At 37.9% G+C, this 22,238-nt stretch overlaps 2 protein-coding genes across 2 annotated transcripts in view; one reads left to right on the top strand and one right to left on the bottom strand.

Moving 5' to 3' along the window:
• XPNPEP3 (X-prolyl aminopeptidase 3) overlaps positions 1 to 22,238 on the top strand; it is a 56,729-nt gene that overhangs the window by 1,773 nt on the left and 32,718 nt on the right. Inside the window, exons 2-4 of the mRNA XM_065887439.1 lie at positions 8,177 to 8,293; positions 17,564 to 17,971; positions 20,447 to 20,649. Of these exons, the coding sequence (XP_065743511.1) occupies positions 8,177 to 8,293; positions 17,564 to 17,971; positions 20,447 to 20,649 (728 nt within the window). The remainder of the gene's footprint in view (positions 1 to 8,176; positions 8,294 to 17,563; positions 17,972 to 20,446; positions 20,650 to 22,238) is intronic.
• On the bottom strand, positions 3,636 to 4,552 carry DNAJB7 (DnaJ heat shock protein family (Hsp40) member B7). The gene is given in 4 exon segments (XM_065887650.1): positions 3,636 to 3,687; positions 3,689 to 3,767; positions 3,770 to 4,205; positions 4,208 to 4,552. Coding segments are annotated over 4 exon segments (912 nt in total).

Genomic DNA, 22,238 nt, shown 5'->3' with positions numbered 1-22,238 from the left:
TTTTGAATGAATGAATGATCTCCTTGGATCTTCACAAGTCCAGTAAGTTAGAGCAAATATCATTTTACTGATGGGGAACTGAAACTAACACAGTATCACAAGTAGCAAGTCAGGAATGTTAGTTGTATGATTCCCATCTAGTCCTTTTTCTGTTATACCTCTGCTAGGTCTTACTCTGCTTAGTAGAGTCCTTTTGGACCTTTTTATTGAGCCAGAAAGAATGTATCTTCATTCAGTAACTTTTGAGTTAGCAGTCATTGTGGGTGAATTTCCACTTCCCTGGAGTTACAGTCTAGTCAGATGATAGAGAAGCAACAAATAAATGAATATATATAGCAAAGGATGGTAATAGAGTCTTGACTCAAGTGACATGGGAGCCCAAGAAAGGCAATAATGGGTTGTAAGTATGTTATTCTGGGATTTTATAAAGTTTTAGAATTTGAAAATTCCACCGACTTTAGATGTTCATAAATAGAACTTCAAATGTCTGTGGTGCTCTTGGGTGCTTTTCCTTAGGAAGACTCTGGGAACAGGGTGTTGAGTACCATAAGTAACTTCCTATTCTGTGAAAGTCATGCATTCCTAAAGTGAAAATGCTTTGGCTAATTAAGAGTGTGATTTCATTAGTTGTGATATAGTTATTAACACCTTCTAGTCATTTGAGAAAAAGCAAAATAAAGCATTAATGATGCATAAGTAAGTTTTATATTTTAAAAGACTAGATCATTTAAATATAAGTGTGAGATGAGGAAGGGAAATATTGAAAACATTAAAGAATAAGTAGAAAATAATTTTTAAAAGCCTGTTTGCAGTTAATTCTATTAACATTAATTGAGCACCACATAGGAGAACTAAGCACACAAAAAAAGTTTCTACCATCATGCGAGACGGACAAAGAAGCAAGTAACTGTGGGCTTCCCTGGTGGCGCAGTGGTTGAGAGTCTGCCTGCCGATGCAGGGGACGTGGGTTCGTGCCCCGGTCCGGGAAGATCCCACATGCCATGGAGCGGCTGGGCCCGTGAGCCATGGCTGCTGAGCCTGTGCGTCCGGAGCCTGTGCTCCGCAACAGGAGAGGCCACAGCAGTGAGAGGCCCGCGTACCGAAATAAATAAATAAATAAATAAATAAATAAGCAAGCAAGTAATTGTAATGTAACATACTTGTGGGGAGAAGGAAAAAGTGTTGATATTTTCTGGGGGCAGAGAGGGGCAAAGAGGAAATGTGGGCGTGACTTCAAAGGTTAGGAGAGTTGAGACTTGAAAGAAGGCTTAAATTCACCAAGCCAACTAGAGTGATGGAGCCATCCTGGCAGAGAGAATGAATGCAAAGGCCCAGAACTCTGAAACAGAATGACTGGTGCAAAGCTTTGCATCATTAATAAGCCTGGAGCTTTTTTGAAATATGTTGCTGGGCATGTTAGTAGCTGTTACACCAAAAGGGTTCTGTGGTCAAATAAGTATGGGGAATGCTGCATTTTATAGTGCTCATAATAGACTATTTCCATGTCTCTAAGAGGGAAATGTCTTTGGCATTAATTTGCAAAATGTATTTGACCATGGAGCCCTTTTTCTCTGGTGAGTCTTGAACTGGTATCCCTTTGAACACAGTTTGGGAAAAGTTGGGCTCAAGCATGAGATGTGTAAGAAGACACATGATAGAAAGTCAAGTTGGGAAGAAAGCTGGTGGCTGGCTCGTGGAGTGTCTTGTATATTATGTTAAGCAACGTTGAGCTTTTTCCTCTAGGCAGTAGGAAACGAATACTTTTAAGCTATTGAATAAGATTAAATCTGAATTTTTAGTTATCTGTTAAGAATAAAATAAAAAATGGACCAGAGGGCATGTTATTGCATTCTCAAATTTTCAGAGACACTGGTTTTTGCTTTTGTTGAAAAATTGCATTTTTTTCTAAGTCTGATTAGTCCCACATGTGTAACAATAAATAAATTCTACTAAATGTCACATTTTATATAAGTGGCACTTAAAATACTCTGAGCTTTTATGATTTTATTTTCTGCAAATAAGCATTAAATGCTAATTGTCCCCAGTCTCTCCTGTAGAATAAATGAACTTTCCTCCCCACCCACCTACCAACTAACAATCAAACAAAACAAGAGCTCATGCTTTATTCTAGCAGTCGTTTAAAAATAGTCGATTCTAGGGCTTCCCTGGTGGCGCAGTGGTTGAGAGTCCGCCTGCCGATGCAGGGGACACGGGTTCGTGCCGCGGTCCGGGAAGATCCCACATGCCGCAGAGCGGCTAGGCCCGTGAGTCATGGCCGCTGAGTCTGCGGCGTCTGGAGCCTGTGCTCCGCAACGGGAGAGGCCACAACAGTGAGAGGCCCGCGTACCGCCAAAAAAAACAAAAAAAAAGTCGATCCTAGAATTTTTTCTGGTTTCAAAATTTGTTGCGTTGCTATATATCACTGAACTATGTTTTTCAAAAGGTGGTTGGGTTTTAAGTGCTACTAGGTTATTTGCTCCCATCTTTTAGTCACATTAAAATTTATAGTAATTATGTTTCTAAGATAAAAGATTAATATGATCAATAAGATCTGTTTGTTTAAAAAAAAGGAAGAATTCAATGACAGGGAACATGCAGGATGCAAGTCAACGTAGGAAATTCTTTTTTTGTTGCTTAATAAATTCGGGTACCTTGAATGTAGCACATCCAAAATTTAACACCTCCAGGCCTATCTCAGATTAATGGCACTTCTCTTCTTTCAGTTGCTAAGGCCAAAAATCCTGACTTCTCTCATACCCCACATCCAGTCTGTCAGCAAATTCCATTTGGCCCTACCTTTAGAATATATCCAGAGTCTGATCTCTCTTTACCACCACCGCCTCCACCACCTTGGCCAAGCTACTGCAGTCTCTGGCCTGGATTGTGGCAGTAGCCTGCATTTCCCTGCTTTTACCCCTGCTTACTTAGAGTCTGTTTTTAATGATGGCAACCAGCATAGGCCTGTTTAAGTATGTCAGATTATGTCACTCTTCTGCTCACAGCCTCCATTGGCTTCCTGTCTGACAATTATAACATAGTTCATACTGTGATCTAGCAGTCCCTGCATAATCTGGTCTTCTGTTACCTTTCTTACTTCATCTACTTGCTCTCATAACTGGCCACACTGATCTCCATGTTCCTCAAACACACCTTACACAGTCTGCTTTAGGGACATTTCACTTGCTAGTCCTGCTGCCTAGAATCTTCTTTGACCAAATATCCACATGGCTAACTCCTTCATTTCATTTAGATCTTTTTCCTGTCTACCTTAGCTAAAATTTCAAAACTCATTAATCTTTGCTGTTTTCTAAATTCTTAGTATCACTGTTCACAAATTCATCTTTTTCTAACATACCTAATCCAAACAGCCACTCATCAGATGTTTACAGTCCTGCTAAATACGTTAAAAACATAATCTTAGTGTGGTATTAAACAAATATTATCTGCAAAACTCTAACAGAAACACACAAAGATGGTGTGATGAATTGGATTGACATATATACACTAATATGTATAAAGTGGATAACTAATAAGAACCTGCTGTATAAAAATATAAATAAAATAAAAATTAAAAAAAAACACATAAAGAGCTGTGTTCAAATGTTATATGAACATAATGTGTCTGAAGAGTCAATTTAATGATTCCTTTTAGTTGACTTCTTCTTCTGTACCTCTTTATGCTGCTTTTTTTTTCCTCTTACCACCTTCTTTGAATCCTGCTGAGAAAATAGAGGGATTCCAGTTGTAAAAGTATATTGAGATACATGTTTGGGGCTGCAGGACTTTGGTGAATAATTGTTGAATGACCATCTTCTCCAACTGCGTTCTTCAGCAAAGCTCTCTTCATCTGCCATACCATTTAAAAGAAAGGACTTCAACTCACCATTGTCTTTGTCTCTTTCTTGATCATTCTCAATAATTCTCTTTGTATTGGTATTTCTGCCATTAACAATTTTACCTGAAGTTGTAACAGATATGTAGTTGCCCATCCCACTGTCGTCAAATGTCAGGAAAGAGAATGAATTAAGGCCCTCATGGCCCAGTGAACCACATGGTATATATCCTGTATCATATGAAGAAAATCTCCCGAAAGCTGGATATTCACTGGATGTAGAGAAAAAGGATCTTTCACCTCTGTTTCTGCTTCCATAGGAGCTTCTTGGATTATTTAAAAGGTCTTCAAAAAAAAAAAAAGGTCCTCAAGCAAGTCTTCAAAGAAATGAAATGAAAATGGGTCCCTTTTACGAAAAATTTCTTTAAAGACATCATCTGGCTTACGGAATATGAAGCCATACTCAGAAGAATCATCAAAATGACTTCTCCCTCTACCATTTAATCCTTCTTTGCCATATTTATCATAAATGTCCCATTTTTCATCATTTGATAATACCTCATATGCCTCAGCTACTTCTTTGAATTTTCTCTCGGCTTCTTCTTTATTTTCTGGATTTTTATCAGGGTGCCATTTAAGTGCCACTTTTCAATAAGCCTTTTTAATGTCCACAGGTGAAGTATATCTCTGCAATTCTAGAACTTCATAGTAATCCACCATGTTGTAACAGATGGTTGGAAAGGGGTGCTCAGGGTAGTGAGAACCGTGGTTTCCTCTCAGCTTAGGCTCTGCTGGTGATGGTGGTAGAGGCAGTGACTGCAGATAGGCACATTTTTACATTGAAGACAATGTTATTACCATGGACCACTGCTAGGCCACATTAGGATACTGATTATATGGCAAGCAGAGTTACAAGCTTATGTCAGGGAGGGCTGCATTGTGGTGTCATTATGGGGTTGGAGTAGGGACTAGATCTTCCGAACGGAGCTAGTCCAGAGTCATACCAGACCATCCTTAACCCTCTGGACTATTTCCCCTATATTTTCCTGGAAGCCTCAAACAGTGCCTTATAAACCAGTGGGAGCTGTTGTTTATGGCCACAGCATACCTCTTGCATAATATGACTTCTGGGTTACTGAGCTTTAATAACTTACTTCTCAGTTGTTCCATGTTTTGGTTTGAAAAAATGAAGAATTTGTGAACTATGAAAAAATAATCAAGCACTTGACATATTTATTTCAACCTTAATAAGTCATTGTATTAGTCCTGAGGCTACCATAACAAATTACCACGAACATGTCTGCTTAAAACAGAAATGTATTGTCTCACAGTTCTGGAGGCCAGAAGCCCGAGATCATGTGTCAGCAGGGCTACACTCCTTCCCGGGGCACTAGGAGAGAATCCGTTCTTCCCATCTTCCAGCTTCTGGTGGCTATACATATTCCTTGGCTTGTGGCCACATCTCTTCTGTTTCTGCCTCCATGGTTACATTGCTTCCTCCTCTTCTGTCTCAATTCTCCCTGTGCATTTCTCTTACAAGGACACATGTCATTGGATTTAGGATCAACCCAGATAATGCAGGATGATGCGTTCATCTCAAGTTCCTTAATTACATCTGCAAAAACCCTTTTTCCAATTAACAGTCACAGGTTCTGGAGATTAGGATGTGGACGTATCTTCTGGGGGCCACCATTCAAGACACTGCAGTAATAAAATCATGTTAGTGCACTGAGGCAAGCTTATTTTTAATGGAATAGGGCAGCAAAAATAACAGTCACAGAAAGAATAGTATTTAGTGAAATTTCTATATACATTATACATATATATGTCTGTATATACTAGGTTACTGTGTAAAATATATTTTTACTGTGGGTTTTGGTTTTAAAAATTTGAAAGCTACTACCTAATATAACGGCTTTATTTCACAGGTGAAGAAATAAGTACAGAGGAGTTATGTAACATGCCAAGGTCATGTAGATAGTAGAACTAAACTAGAACTAGCACTTTTTTCTACTATACCATGCTGCCTTTAATTCTTTGTCTTAGATTGCCTTCCGGAGTACATGCTTATTTCCTTCATTTTTCTCTATGGTCGCTTCATCTTCTTTTTTTTTTCAACTTTTTTATTATGGAAAATTTCAAAAATATACACAAGTAGAGTAGTATAATGAACTCTGATGTACCCATCACACAGCTTCAATAATTATCAACTCATGGCCAGTCTTGTTTCATTCAAATCCCCATTCATCCTCTCCGCAATCCACCCCACCCCCATATTATTTTGAGACAAACCTGAGATCATATCACTTCATCTGTAAATATTTCTATTTATATCTCTAAAAGATAAGTTTCTTTTTAACATAATCACGACACCATTATCACACGTTAAAACAAATATTACTTCCGTAATACCATCAAATATGCAATCACTCCCAATTTCCAGTGACCTCATAAATATAATGTATTTGTTTTACAGTTTGTTGCTTGAATCGGGATCCAGTTAAGGTTCACATATTACAGTTGGTTCATAATGTCTTTTAAGGCTTACTTAATCTATAGATTCCCCCTTCCATACCTTACCACCCCTACCTGCCTTAGAACTTATGTGGAAAAAGCTGAATTGTTTGTCTGGTAGTGTCTTTGTTGATTGCTTCCCTGTGGTGTCACTTAGCAGGTTTCTCTGTATTTTTGTAAATTGCTTGCCTCATCTTTGTTAAGCTTTCAACCTGTGTAGACTGGGCATATTCCTTAATATGTATTCTGTACATTTTCTAAAGACAGATTCCAGGAAATACTTAATATTTTGTCCTTTTTCTCATTTTCCACTATTCTTAACTGTATTTTCATACTGCCTGGAAACCTGTACCATTTTCTCTGTCTTTTTAATCATTCAAGAAGCTATAATTTTTCTTAATAACCCTTTGTAAATTTAATTCAAAGTTAATGTTTAAGACTTCTTAACTCTCCAAATACATACGCTGTCATTCATGCTTTATAATCCCTACTAAAACCTTTAACTTGATCCAGACTTACCGTGTTTTGCTGTTGTGATTGTACGTTCACGGGGAGATTGTACAGTACTAATTGTATTGTTGGGATTTAGCAGAGAAGACTTACTGAGTGGCAGAGTAGAGGGATAAGAGCAAAGATTTTGAAGTTAAACTGAGTTTGAGTCCCAGCTTCCCTAGTACTAACTGTGTAACATTGCACAAATTACTTCTCTGAGTCTGATTCCTTATCTGTTAAAAAAAAAAAAAAAAAAGAAGGCGATGATAATGCCTACCTCACGTAACAGTTAAAAATCTAATTCCTTAGTTTGGTGTACAAAGCCTTCAATGGTCTGATCCTTACCTTGCTGATCTTTTCCTCTCCCACCAGCAGCAACACTGACCTGAAATTCTCTTTCTATCCCTTTTCCCTCTACACGCACACATGGGCACATGTGAATGTGCTGCTTTCTATGCCTTCCCTTTCATAATCTCATTCATGATACTTTCAGCTCCCCTTGTCACTTTCACTGACTAATTCCTACTCAGAGTAGGCATTTCTACTTCTGCAGTCTCACACAAGCGCCTGTTGTGTGCTTCTCTGTTCCCCAGATCACTGTGTCCTATCGTCATTGTACCCGTCCCACAGCGTTGTGTTAGTTTTTGTGCTCTCAAAAACCTTGTGTATGAATCCACCACTGCATTCACAATGTAGTATTGCTCTGTCTCACCTCCACTAGACTGTATGTTCTTTCCAGACCAGGACAAATAGTCTTGTGTTATTCTTGTGTCTTTCCCAACATGTGCCAATCACACACTTAATAAATCTTGCTGAATGAATGCTAATAATATTACTTCTTATGGGCTAAATATGATTAAGCATTTTTCAGACATTTCACTAGCTCTAACATTCCAAGATTAAATGAGATAAGATGTGCATATTTTCTGAAACTTCATGTATTCTCAATAAAAATGTTAATTCTCTTTTTCTGAATTTTAGGACACAGCATAACACTACCTCAATGAAATACTTCCTACCCCCTCCCCTGCTTTTGTTTGTTGTCTTTCTTCTGTTCCCATAGCTCCTATTCATACGTTAATCATACTGTATGTATATATACCTCTATTATATTCAGGTAGACTAAAGTCACTAAAGGTAAAGATAATCTCATTTCTGTATCCCTAAGGCCCAACACAGGCTCCGGCTGGCCCACAGGAAGGACCATAAAAATACTGAAGGAGATATTAATTTGCATTTTTCTAAAGCATCCTACTGCTGGAGGTAGATAAATGTGTATATACTGTCGGGACTTTCTAGGTACACTATTCCATTTCATCCTCTTTATCTCTCCTTCAGGATGCATGTCATGTTCACAGCGAAGGTACTCCCTGCAGCCCATCCCAGAGAGGAGGATTCCAAACCGGTACTTAGGCCAGCCCAGCCCCTTTACACACCCACACCTCCTCAGACCAGGTAAGGCCTTTTAACTGTAATGACTGTCTCTCTCTTTAGGGGCTTTGTCTTGAACTGTGCTATCCAATAGAATTTTTGCAGCAGTGGGAATGTTCTAGAGCTGTGCTGTCCAATACAGTAGCCACTATACACAAGTGGCTACTGTACACTTAAAATGTTGCTAGTGCAACTGAGGAACTAAATTTTTAAAATTTTTATTTTAATTAATTTAAATTTAAACAGCTACATGTGGCTAATAGTACTGTATAGACAGCACCATCTAGAGCAATAAATACGATTAGCCTTATAATTCAGAAGTATCAGTGAAAAGTATGTATTTCAAGATGTTTTTAAAGAAAAATTCTGTTACTTTCTAAAACATGGTGTCTAGAACTGTGTTCTAACTATTGATTCCTTGTGAACTACTGTGTTAAAGACACTTTAGGAAACATTTTTCTTGAAAGCATTAAATGCTCATGTCAATATTAAGAAAAATATTTTTATATAGGTTACACAAGATTTCCAGATGTGATTGTCACAACTTTGAGAAGTGATAACAGTGATAAAGGTGATGCAAAAAGTTGATAAAGGTTTACTTCACTAATTTTTTTTTCTACTTTAAGATTCCAGCGTTCCTGCTGGAAGATGTGTCATCACTATTGTTCAAATTCATACCTAAGGTTTTTTGTTTTGTTTTGTTTTTTTTAAAGACACTTAAGGGATGAACTATGATGAATGAATATCATCCCAAAGAGGTAGGCAGGGTAAAACCAAATGCTTTGGAGAAAAAGCAGTCAGGTTTTCAAGGGAGATTAATTGTTGCTTCTGCCATGCGAAGTTAAATCTGTATTTACTGTGTAAGCATATATATTAATAATCTAAATTGCCTTTGGAAATATGTTGCTCTTTCACTGTCTCCACTCAGTGAATGATACCAGTGTGTCTCTCAGTGAGGGCTTCCTTTTGCTGATTCTTCATCAGACTGGAATTCCTGCTGGGAAGTCGGCTGAGACTCAGGAAATGCAGCTCACCACTGAAACACACAGGAAATCAGAGTTTTTCAAAGCTGTAAGGTAAGCTTAATAGCAATACAGTTGATATTAATTTAAGTATTTCTCCATCCAATCAACCTACCTGTAGCTTCAATTTAATACTAAGTTTTACCAGCTTTGAAAATTACTGATTTCTCGTGGTGAGATACTTTTACATGGTGAGCTGCATTTTCCAGGCCTTGAAACTAGTAATCATATTGTCAAGATGATGGCCTCTGTATCTAGACTGTTATTTGTGTTATGTGCATGTTAACTATGTAAAAAATGAATGTAAATAAATACACACATACAAGTTCATATATATACATATGTTCATATAAACTATGGGGGAAAAGGAATACCTATCATAATTTTTTTTTTTTTTTTTGCGATATGCAGGCCTCTCACTGTTGTGGCCTCTCCCGTTGCGGAGCACAGGCTCTGGACGCGCAGGCTCAGTGGCCATGGCTCACAGGCCCAGCCGCTCCGTGGCATGTGGGATCTTCCCGGACCAGGGCATGAACCCGTGTCCCCTGCCTCGGCAGGCAGACTCTCAACCACTGCGCCACCAGGGAAGCCCACCTATCATAATTTTTATTCTCCTGTACAATAGGGATTGGGGTAAGTGAGAAGGGATAGAAGTAGATAGAATTTTAAAAGAGAATTATCAGTGTTAAAGAAACCACCAGATATACAATAGCCAAAGTGTTAATCACTTATCTTTCTCCATGTAGAGAAGCAAAACTTACAGAAGTGTTAAAATAATTGAGGGGTGGAGGAAGAGTCAATTATTAAGAAATATTAAGAGGCATTTAATACTTTTTTTTAAATCTCTTTTACAAAGCCAAGGTCAGTTTGTTAGTTTTGGGTTTAAAAGTATGTTTCTATTATGTGGTTTGCTCCAAAAGGTTTCATGTTTGGAATATTTCCCCAGTACTTGCCAGTACTTTAAACTTTTGGAAAATATCTCAGTCCCTTTCCTAATTATTATACAAGTTCCATATATATGATAGACAAATTAGAGAATACAGATAGGGCTTCCCTGGTGGCGCAGTGGTTGAGAGTCCGCCTGCCGATGCAGGGGACACGGGTTCGTGCCCCGGTCCGGGAAGATCCCACATGCCGCAGAGCGGCTAGGCCCGTGAGTCATAGCTGCTGAGCCTGCGGCGTACGGAGCCCATGCTCCGCAACGGGAGAGGCCACAACAGTGAGAGGCCCGCGTACCACAAAAGAAAAGAAAACAAAAAAAAGCTCCTGAATCACTTGAAACTCATTCTTGTCATTGTGTGAGAAAACCAGATAATTTCATGTAAATAATTACTTTGATAGGGATAATGATCATCCCTATAAATTTTACTCTTTCAAGATCCTACCTGGCTTTGTATTACCAGCATGACAACCTCTTCAAGTGTAAATTATTTATGTGGTAATAATTATAACTAATATTTATATAGTGCTAACTGTTCGAAGTATTTCATTAACTTATTAAATCCTCCTGACAACTTTGTGAAGTGGGTGCTATTATTATCTCCACTTTACAGATGAGGACACAGGCACAGAACAGTTTGGTAGCTCTCCCCAAGTCACTCAGTAAGTTGTTAAGCCAGAATTCCAACTCAGCAAAAGTCTGAGTCCACACTTAACCACAAAACAGCACATAACACCCATGCCAAAGAATACTATATGGGAATTTTTTTAAGTCTTTTTTTGGCTATAATATTTTTGGTAAGAAGAAATTCAAGTGAGAGAAGTCTTGATGTAAAAGTTATTTCAGCTTTAGAGAGTGGTATAGTCATCCCTTGGTATCCTTAGGGGATTGGTTCCAGGACCCTCTCAGATGCCAAAATCTGCGGATGCTTAAGTCCCTTACCTAAAATGGCATAGTATATGACTGTAATCCATGCACATCCTCCCGTATACTATAGACCATCTCTAGATTACTTATAATACCTAATACAAGGTAAATGCTATGTAAATAGTCGCTCATGCACAGCAAATTGAAGTTTTGCTTTTTGCGACTTTCTGGAATTTTTTTTCCAAATATTTTTGATCTGTGGTTGGTTGAATCCCCAGATGCAGAACCTATGGATATGGAGGGCCAGCTGTACTTTTTTTTTTTTAATGTGATAAAATTTACATTAGGTGAATTGCACAGAGCTTAAATATGCAATTCAGTGAGTTTTGACAAAGGTACACCAATATAACCCATACCCCATTCAAGATATAGGGCATTTCCATCACCCCAGAAAGTCCCCTCATACCCTTCTAGTCAGTCCCCACCTCCATCCTTAACCACTGCTCTACTTTCTATCAACATGATTGTTTTGCCTGTTCTTGAGTTTCGTGTAAGTGGAATCATACAGTATGAACCCTTTCTGTCTGGCTTGTTTTGCTCAGTATATGCAAATAAAATCCATTGAGAGTATTTTTAAATTATTTATTTGATCATTTCATTTTTTTCAGAGAGGTCTGTGTTTTACTTTATAAAGGAAATGTTTATTAGCTTTTTCTTTACCCCCATTTTCCAACTACATAGTAATAGATCATATTATGCACTAATTCCTTATATACAATAAAAAACTCCTAATATTAAACAGAATTCAAGGACACTGCTTCAGGCCACGTTAAAATCCTAACCTAGTTAGTTTCAGGAAATAATTAAAATACATACCTAGATTGTAGCAAAGACTTGCATATTTCCATCCATTTTCTGTCTTCATAAAACTTTTCCTCTCTGGGTTTTCTGCCTGGCTGATAAAATATGAAGAACATTTTTCTTATTCTCTCAAGAGGCCCAATCCTAGATGTCCTGGAAGAGCTTTTCTTCTTGGCTGCACAGTCTCAGGATTGATTGTGAGACTTTGTTATTTACAGAGTCCAGATTGTGACATCTAGGCATTTGGTTGATTAAATAACTTGTTAGAGTAGCCCTTCTATCCTTAATTGACTCCACATGACAAAATACTGACTTTGCTTCTTAATACTTTACAATTTGACAAAGTTACCAGAATGTCTATTCAGATGCAGTTTTATCTGAAGAAAGTCAGGCTAGATGGACTATAATGGTTAGTTCTGTGATCAAAGGCCATAACAACTGCCAGGTTTACCTCTAGGGTTGAAGTTCATTGCTTTATCACACTTTTTTTCCCTCCTTCAGTTGATAAGGTGTGTCTTTCCCTGGATAATTTTTCTGTTGTGATGAAGAGTTCTTCGAAATTTCAGAGGTTTGGAAGCATATAGTTAATGGTCACTGTATAGTGTTTACAATTAGTAAGCTTGGGAAAATGTAGTCAGTGTTTTAAATAAATATTTCTCACATAGTCATTTGTATGAAATTAGATTCAGCAACGAGGAATGCTTTGAAGGGCGAAAAAGATGGTTTTGCAATCCTGCTTTGATTTTTAAATAATTTTATCTTTTTTTCAGAAGTTACTTCCTAATATACATATATGTATACTCTGTTATTAATGAAAATGAGAGATAACACATTAATTAATATCATTAATATTGTGAATTTTCTTCTTATTTCCAAAGTTTTTTTAAAAACACAATGAATTGATTTTTTAAGTTTAGTTTTATTACATGGACCGTAGCTGGGAAATGACCAAAAGCAAAGCACAGGATAGGGACCAAGTAAAATGACAGAAAGGAAAAGTTGGATAATCCACCAATTTTAACCAGCGTCTGCTTTTAGAAAAGAGTATTTGCTGCTTGGGTAAATTAGGAAATTTCCAATATTGAGTAACAGTGGCAGACTTAACATGAATAATTATCAGGGAGATAAATAGTTAAGCTGTTCTTGGGCTCTGGTATAAAGTTCGATATTCTGCCCTAGAGCCCTAGGGGACTCTTACCCAACTCAATCCTCAGAGAAAGAAATGTGATGTGAGCTTTTCTAGGACCAACTCTGTTGCTTTGCCTGGCCTGTAAGGCCCTCTCTTATTTATCTCTTTTGTTTCTTACCAATTTTGTTAATAAAAATGTAAATTTTTATATTGTAGGTACATAAAAGTTAAATAAAAAATTATTAATGGGATAGAACTACAGAATTTTCTGGAGAGATAAACTATGCATAGGTAAAACATCTAGACAGTTCCAAAGTAATCATAAACAGCTGAGTTGCATGTACTGAACATGAGTACTAAGAAAACTCGAAGGACTTTGATCCACTAATTTCTCTCCTGGGACTATCCCACAGAAATAAAAGCAACAGTACATAGGGCATTTAAAAGTACCCTATGTATATAAGTAGAAAGATGTTCATTATTGCAGCAAAAAGCTGAAAATAATATGAATGCCCACCAGTATGGAAATGGATCAGGAAGTTATGATACATTCCCCCAAGAAATAATATGGAGACATCAAGCAGAATGAGTTGAAGCTATGCTAAATGAGTTGGTGGGAGGGACTTCTATGAGGTATTGTTGTGTTAGAAAGACAACATAAACACAAGACTGTGTAGTACCCCATTTTTGTAAAACACTAGTGACTCAAAAAACCCTAAATGCAGGTATATGTGTATGTGATTATATGAGTATTGAGAAAAATAGGAAAGGATACATACTAAATTACAAATATGGGGGTGGTTCTAATGTGGGTAGAAGGAGGGAAGGGGAGTGAGGTCTCAAACAATGAAGAAATGGGGGAAAAGTGTTTAACTATTGAAAGAGTATGGTATGATTACATTTATACACAACTATAATGTGTTTGAAACTATACACAACTATATGTGTATATGAAAATGAAATAGTTGACTTTAAAAAAAATGTAATTCAAAGGAACAAATCAACATGATCTGGGCTAATCAAGAAAGCCTTTTGAATCAGAAGGGTCTAAAAACAAACATATATTGAGCTCCAAGTCTTGAGTGGAATTGCTTTGGAGGGAGAAGAAATTTTAGAAAGGGGACACACTGTAAGCAAGGTAACAGGTTGGACTTATGTAAGATATAGAAGGAATTAATTTCAGAATAATTGGAGGAATGATAAGAAAAAAGTTGGCCAAGTCACCAAAGAACACATCTTGTGTGATTTCATTTATATGAAATCTGTACTATAGACAAACCCAGAGAGGCAGAAAATAGATTAGTGGTTGTCAAGGGCTGGATTGGATTCGGAGGAAACAGGGAGTAACTATTGATTGGCATGGGATTTCTTTTTGGAGTGATGAAATATTCTAAAATTGTTTAGGGTAATGGTTGCACAAATCTGTGAATATACCAAAAATCATTGAATTGTACACTTGTAAGTGGGCGAATTGTATGGTATGAAAATATCTCAGTAGAGCTGTTACCAAAAAAAGTTGGCCAGATAAGTTGAAGTCACCTGGTAGAGAACATTAAAATGTTACATTTAAATGTAAATGTTAAAGTGGCTTAAGAGTATGAATTTGATCTGACAGATGATAAAGAACCATTGTAGGTTATGAGTATGGAGTGGACTGTCCATGGTTTCCCTTTTTTAACCTCTTTTTCTCTTTATTTGGGACTTTAATTATAAGAGTATATACTTATTGAAACAGAATTCAAATAATATAATAAATCATGTTAAATAGAAAATTTCAGTTTATGTCACTCTCCATAGGTTACCACTATAAAAATTCTGATTCTTTTCTAAATTCTTTTTTCTCTCTCCTTTGTTTTTTTTAAACATAATGAGAACATATTGTCCATCTTCTTATTTAACTTTCTTACACAGCAGTGTTTCATGGCTATCTTCCCATACTTGCATGTGGAGACTGGCTACCACAGGGAATAATAATAGTTCCCCACATCATAGAGTCATTGTAAAGATAAAATAAGTTGATACGTGTAAATAATTAGAATAGTACAGACACGTAGTAAGCGTTCAGTAAGCATTAGGTGTTGTTTTACTATTATTATTGTTAAGTGTAGGCTTAGGGATACAGCTTTTGTGAGTAATTGTTTTAGTAGTTCTTTTGTCTGGGAACCTAAAGTGAAAGCAGGCATAATTTCCATTTCAGAAGTGAAGCGTTCACCCAGTCATCACTGGGCTAGCAGCCAGGCAGTCTGTTAGGTACTAGTATTAAGAACTAACACATATTACAATAGCCAGGACATGGAAGCAACCTAATTGTCCATCAATAGATGAATGGATAAAGAAGATGTGGCACATATATACAATGGAATATTACTCAGCCATAAAAAGAAACGAAATTGAGTTATTTGCAGTGAGGTGGATGGACCTAGAGACTGTCATACAGAGTGAAGTAAGTCAGAAAGAGAAAAACAAATACCGTATGCTAACACATATATATGGAATCTAAAAAAGAAAAGGTTCTGAAGAACCTAGGGGCAGGACAGGAATAAAGACGCAGACGTAGAGAATGGACTTGAGGACACAGAGAGGGGGAAGGGTAAGCTGGGACCAAGTGAGAGAGTGGCATGGACTTATATCTACTACCAAATGTAAAATAGATAGCCAGTGGGAAGCAGCTGCATAGCTCAGGGAGATCAGCTCAGTGCTTTGTGTCCCCCTAGAGGGGTGGGATAGGGAGGGTGGGAGGGAGATGCAAGAGGGAGGGGATATGGGGATATATGTATACATATAGCTGATGCACTTCGTTACACAGCAGCAACTAACACAACATTGTAAAGCAATTATACTCCACTAAAGATGTTAAAAAAATAAATAAATAATAAATAAAAGGAGAAAAGGCTAAAATAAAGAACTAACACATAACACTTCATAACAAAGTTTCTTTTTTTATATATATGTTTATTTATTTATTTTTGGCTGCATCTGGTCTTAGTTGCAGCACACAGGATCTTCTTTGCAGCATGCAGGCTTCTCTCTAGTTGTGGTGCAAGGGCTTCTCTCTAGTGTGGCGTGCAGGCTCCAGAGCACATGGGCTCTGTAGTTGTGGTGCACGGGCTCAGTAGTTGCAGCTTGTGGGCTTAGTTGCCCCGCGGCATGTGGGATCTTAGTTCCCCAACCAGGGATCAAACCCACATCCCCTGCATTGGAAGGCAGATTCTTAACCACTGGACCACCAGGGAGGTCCCACAGGGGTTCTTAATATGGGTTTTTTGCGTGCGCTTACAGGAATCTGAGACTCTTGAAATTGTATGTCAAAAGTTTGTATCTGGGCTTCCCTGGTGGCGCAGTGGTTAAGAATCCTCCTACCAATGCAGGGACCACTGGTTCGAGCCCTGGTCCGGGAAGATCCTACTTGCTGCGGAGCAACTAAGCCCGCATATCGCAACTACTGAAACCCACGCGCCTGGAGCCCGTGCTCCACAACAAGAGAAGCCACCACAATAAGCCCATGCACCGCAACGAAGAGTAGCCCCTGCTTGTCACAACTAGAGAAAAGCCCACATGCAGCAACGAAGACCCAACGCAGCCAAAAATAAAATAAACTAAATAAATTTTTTAAAAAATGTTTGTATGTGCCTACATGCCATTTAGTAAACAGAATACATCCATAGCTTTCAAAAGATTTTCTAGGATGTCTTCAAATCCTTAAGAACCACATGCTTTATCAAATTTGATTCTCATGACAGCCCCAAGAGGTGGATAATATTACTAGAGTTTTGAAGGATATGAAGATGGTTCTGACCATCAGATAGGTTATGTATACCCAGCTCACTGTTAATACAAGGTAGAAAGTGAAAAGCCCTGTTAGAAAGATATTATTATGCCTTGGAAATTCAGAAGGAGAAATTTATTCTAACTCTTGAAATTGGGGAAAGCTTTTTGGCCTTCAACTCTAAAATTACTATAGCTCATTTGACAATTATCAAATGCCTACTATATTCCAGTTGTTATTCTAGGCCCTGGGAATATAACGTTGAGCAAACAGACAAAACTCTGTGTCTTCGAGGAACTTACATTCTTTTGGGGAAGTCTTACACAGAAAATGTGATCCTTCTCCTCACCTTGTATATTGAAACTTCAGGGCAACTTGGATTATTTGCCTAACAATGCCTTCCATATAATAATGTTTAGTAAATATTTGATTGAATGAGTAAAAGAATGAACCAAAGAGCTGGAAGAGATCTTAAGGGGTCATGATCCCATTTTTCAGGCAGGACCACATGTAATTATCATTTCTTCCAAATTTTTGCAATGGAATAGAAATTTGAAACCTGGGTTATCTCCTTAATTTGCCATGTGCTATGAGGAGATTGGGCATAAATTGAAGAAAAGAACTTGGGTGTCTCCATCTAATATTAAACTCTCTTAAGTACTTTGACACTACAGAAATGCAAAGCATCACTGTTTTTTGTCATTTCTAGGGGAGGTGACACCAGGACTATCCCAGGTGGAATATGCACTTCGCAGACACAAACTAATATCTCTGATCCACAAGGAAGCACAAGGGCAGAGTGGTACAGACCACACAGTGGTACTGCTGTCCAACCCTACATACTATATGAGCAATGATATCCCCTATACTTTCCACCAAGACAACAATTTCCTGTACCTGTGTGGATTCCAAGAGCCTGATAGCATTCTGGTCCTTCAAAGCCTCCCCGGCAAGCAGTTACCAGCACACAAGGCCATACTTTTTGTGCCTCAGAGAGATCCCAGTCGAGAACTTTGGGATGGCCCCCGATCTGGTACTGATGGAGCAATAGCTCTAACTGGAGTGGATGAAGCCTATACGCTGGAAGAATTTCAACATCTTGTACCAAAACTGAAAGGTAACAAATGGGAGCAGAAGTCAAATCAGAGGCCAGATTGGGACTAAGACCTTCCTTGCCTGTTTAGACAAAATTCTTCATTTCCTAAAATAATCATCATAGCAGCATTGCCCTGGGCACCATGAAAAGAATATAAATCTTGGGCTTCCCTGGTGGCACAGTGGTTGAGAGTCCGCCTGCCAATGCAGGGGACGCGGGTTCGTGTCCCGGTCCGGGAAGATCCCACATGCCGCGGAGCGGCTGGGCCCGTGAGCCATGGTCACTGAGCCTGTACGTCCGGAGCCTGTGCTCCATAACGGGAGAGGCCACAACAGTGAGAGGTCCGCGTACCGCCAAAAAAAAAAATATAAATCTTTTCCACAAGACTTTAAAGATTTCATTTATTCATTTGCTAAATCTTCATTGGATTATTCATTCACAGAGACTTTTAACTGTTCTAGTTTGAAATCCCAGACAGAATTTTAAAGTGGAGGATGAGCATGGGCTGCTTTTCAAGATTACTGATTTTCAAGATTACTGATTTTCAAGATTACTGACCAGTCTATTGACCTTTGATTACTACTTACCTTACTGCTTTTGCCAACTCTTCAAAAAAGGGCAGTATTCTCAAAGAATGATTTATTCATCACCAGCATGAGAATCACCTGGTGATGCATTATAGAATTACAAGTGCATAATAGATACTGGAAATGTAAAATCTGCATCCCCCACTCCATACCTACTAAATCGGGATCTGCATTTTAACAAGATTCTCAGGTGGTTCGTGTACACGGTTGAATTCATGCCCCTTGAGATAGTCACTTTCTCTACGCTTATTCTGGTGAAATTATGATCACTCAGAATGTTTTGGGATTCCTTTTCTGGAACTTTTCAGAATGTACACTGCATTATAAACTATCCTTAGTGATTCTTACAAATCTACAACTCTAGTAAGCATTTTATTTTTTGAAGTGTCCAAAAGTCACTTAGATCCGAATTTGATAAATAAGATAGATGATCAAGTTGGAAAATACTTGATTTTAGACAAAATAATGTATGATCGTAAAATTTTAGTCATATTCTTGTAAGGTTTATAAACATTTCTGAAGTCAGTCTCTAAAAGAGAATTTCAAAACTGTTTCCAGTGATCATAGATTGAAAGTTTAAAAACCTAAAAAGGTTGGTCTGTGATTTTATAAGCTGACAGCAGATGGTCATGGTTGTTTTACTTTTTAAAAATCACAACAATTAAATTTCTATTGAAAATAAGATTAGAGTTTTACCTGTAATCTACATTTAAAATCACTTTTATTTTAAAGTGAAAATATTTAGGAGATTGTACCACTAATACATATCTGATCAAAATTTTTAGGATTTTTTCCCTCTTCGGTCCCAAAGTCCATTGTATGAAACATACAAACAAACCTTCAGACTTAGATTGTCATGAATACTACTCATAGGTTTCTTTTTTATTATTACTATTATTTTATTTATTTATTTATTTATTTTTGGCTGTGTTGGGTCTTTGTTGCTGCGCACAGGCTTTCTTTAGTTGCGTCGAGCGGGGGCTACTCTTCGTTGTGGTGCACGGGCTTCTCATTGTGGTGGCTTCTCTTGTTGCAGAGCACAGACTCTAGGCACGTGGGCTCCAGTAGTTGTTGCTCACGGGCTCTAGAGCACAGGCTCAGTAGTTGTGGCACACGGGCTTAGTTGCTTCGTGGCATGTGGGATCTTCCCGGACCAGGGCTCAAACCTGTGTCCCCTGCATTGGCAGGTGGATGCTTAACCACTGCGCCACCAGGGAAGCCCCTACTCATAGGTTTCTGTCAGAAAAAAAAGAAAGGAACAAATAGAGACCTGATGTAAATGGAAAAGATTTTCATAATGAGCCTCATCTTATATCTCAGGCAAAAATTGACCATTTCCTTGGGTCTCTAAAGTGAAATGGTGAACTGTGGTTGTCTGTAATGAGAATACATGGCAGATGGAAAAGGATTTCCTGGGTAAGTGTGGATTAGCATGTATTATCAACTATGAGAGCTCCTTTCACCAATACTGAGATTGTTTGTAAGGGATGGAACACTTTTAACCATAAGGTCATGAGCTGAGTACTTTTTTTTGTCCTTTTATGTTTAGTTATTTAATGATGCTCTAGCTCAGTTGTGTGGAGAACAATTGTCATAATTGTTCTTTAACAGTTAATAAATAATAAAATCAAAGCTTGCATAAAGCTTTAGTCTCATCTATCATCTTTATTAAAAACACTGAAGTTTGAGGGCAGAAAAAGCTGTGTGTTCAGTCTCAGAATATCTTGCTGTTTTCAGGGAATAGCCTTTCCAATGATTTACAATCCAATCCTTCAATTAATTCGGTCCTGAGAGTTTGTGTTCAACCCTTTAGAGTTCTATACTACATATTTTATAGTTTTGACTCTTGTTCAAGTCATTATGACAGATGGTATTTCTTGTTTCTGTTTTATTTTAAATCTGTTTTAAGCCGAGACACATACACTGTGGTATGACTGGATGAGGCCTCCTCACATTCAGCTCCACTGTGACTACATGCAGCAGTTGACAGAGGTCAAAGCCAGGAGCAAGAACAAGGTTCGGGCTGTGCAGCAGCTGGTACAGCATCTCAGGCTGATCAAATCTCCTGCAGAAATTGAACGAATGCAGATTGCTGGGAAACTGACATCACAGGTATGGCTCCTACTGAAAAAGTTCTTTCCAAATTAAAAAATCTCAGCTCTTAGGGTTCAGTGGGCACCTTGAGGTTGTGTACCCAATGTGGTAATCTCATGGCACATGGACATTTAGCTTCTGCTTTGATGTTTACTGAATGTGTCTAGAGACTTGCTCAGAACCTTGCAAGGCATATCAAGTATCCCTCTTGTATCTTTTACCCATGATCTTAGTTGTTTCTCCTTGCAACAACATAAATTAATTCATTTTATTTCCTTTCCTTACCATATCTACAATAATAGCAGCAGTTAGAGTTTGTTAAAGAAGATTCATAGGACCTAAAATGACAGTGCTTACAAATCTGCAGTTTATTACAGGAGAAGGGTACAGTATAGCAACAGCATTAATGTACGAATACCTGTCACACCTAATGGCTGTCTCACAGCCAGGTCCAGAGAAGCTGGGTGCAGACTTCTGTTGTCCTCCCTTAGGACCGGGCAAGGTGCATTTTCTCTGGCTCAGGAACCACAGATGCATGTATAGAACACCTGGGAACCAGGGAGCCCCAGATAGAATCTCAGCTAGGGATTTTTGGGTTTTGGTCTCATTGGCATATTCCTGCTAGGTAACAGAGCTCTCACAGAGACCAAGTATAAACCTTTAATCTCACTGTTATCAATACTGACAGGCTGATACAAACTGTACTGACCTGAAATTTCTTGCAATACTTTGTTTTTATTGTGATGAAATAAATAAATATATATATATATAAAATAAAATAAAATTTACCATTTAGCCATTTTAAGTGTACAGTTTGGTGTCATTAAATACTTTCACATTGTTGTACAATCGCCATGACTGTACATCTGAAGAACTTTTTCGTGATTTCATGCTGAAACTCTGTGCCCAATAGGGAGTAACTTCTCATTCCCCCTTCTTGTAGCCCCTAGTTACCACTGTTCTACTTTCTGTCTCTATGAATTTGACTACTCTAGGCAGCTCATATAAGTGTAGTCATACAATATTTGTCCTTTTGTTTCTAACTTATGATGAAGACATCATAATGTCTTCAGGATTCATCCATGTTGTAGCATATATTAGAATTTCCTTCCTTTTTAAGACTAAATAATATTCCATTGTATGTATATACAGTGTTTTGTTGTCCATTCATCCACTGATGGTCATTTAGGTTGTTTGCATCTTTAGGCTGTTGTGAATAATTCTGCTGTGAACGTTGCAGCAAAAATATCTGGTTAAGACCTGACTTTCATTTATTTTGAATATATACCCAGAAGTGGAATTGCTGGATCAAATGTCAATTCTTTGTTTAATTTTTTGAGGAACCACCATACTGTGCTTAGCAATTCATAAGTGTTCTAATTTCTCCATATCTGTGACATTCTGGATTTTTTTTTTTAATAATAGCAATCCTAATAGGTATGAAGGGGTATCTGTGTTTTTTTAATACGATTTTTAAAGGTTATACTCAATTTACAGTTATTACAAAATATTGGCTATATTCCCCATGTTGTACAATACATCCTTGTAGCCTGTCTTACACCCAGTAGTTTGTACCCCCTACTTCCCGATCCCTATATTGCCCCCTT

This window comes from Phocoena phocoena, chromosome 11, assembly GCF_963924675.1.
Source record: "Phocoena phocoena chromosome 11, mPhoPho1.1, whole genome shotgun sequence".
Lineage (NCBI taxonomy): Eukaryota > Metazoa > Chordata > Mammalia > Artiodactyla > Phocoenidae > Phocoena > Phocoena phocoena.
This window is presented reverse-complemented; position numbering and strand designations above follow the sequence as displayed.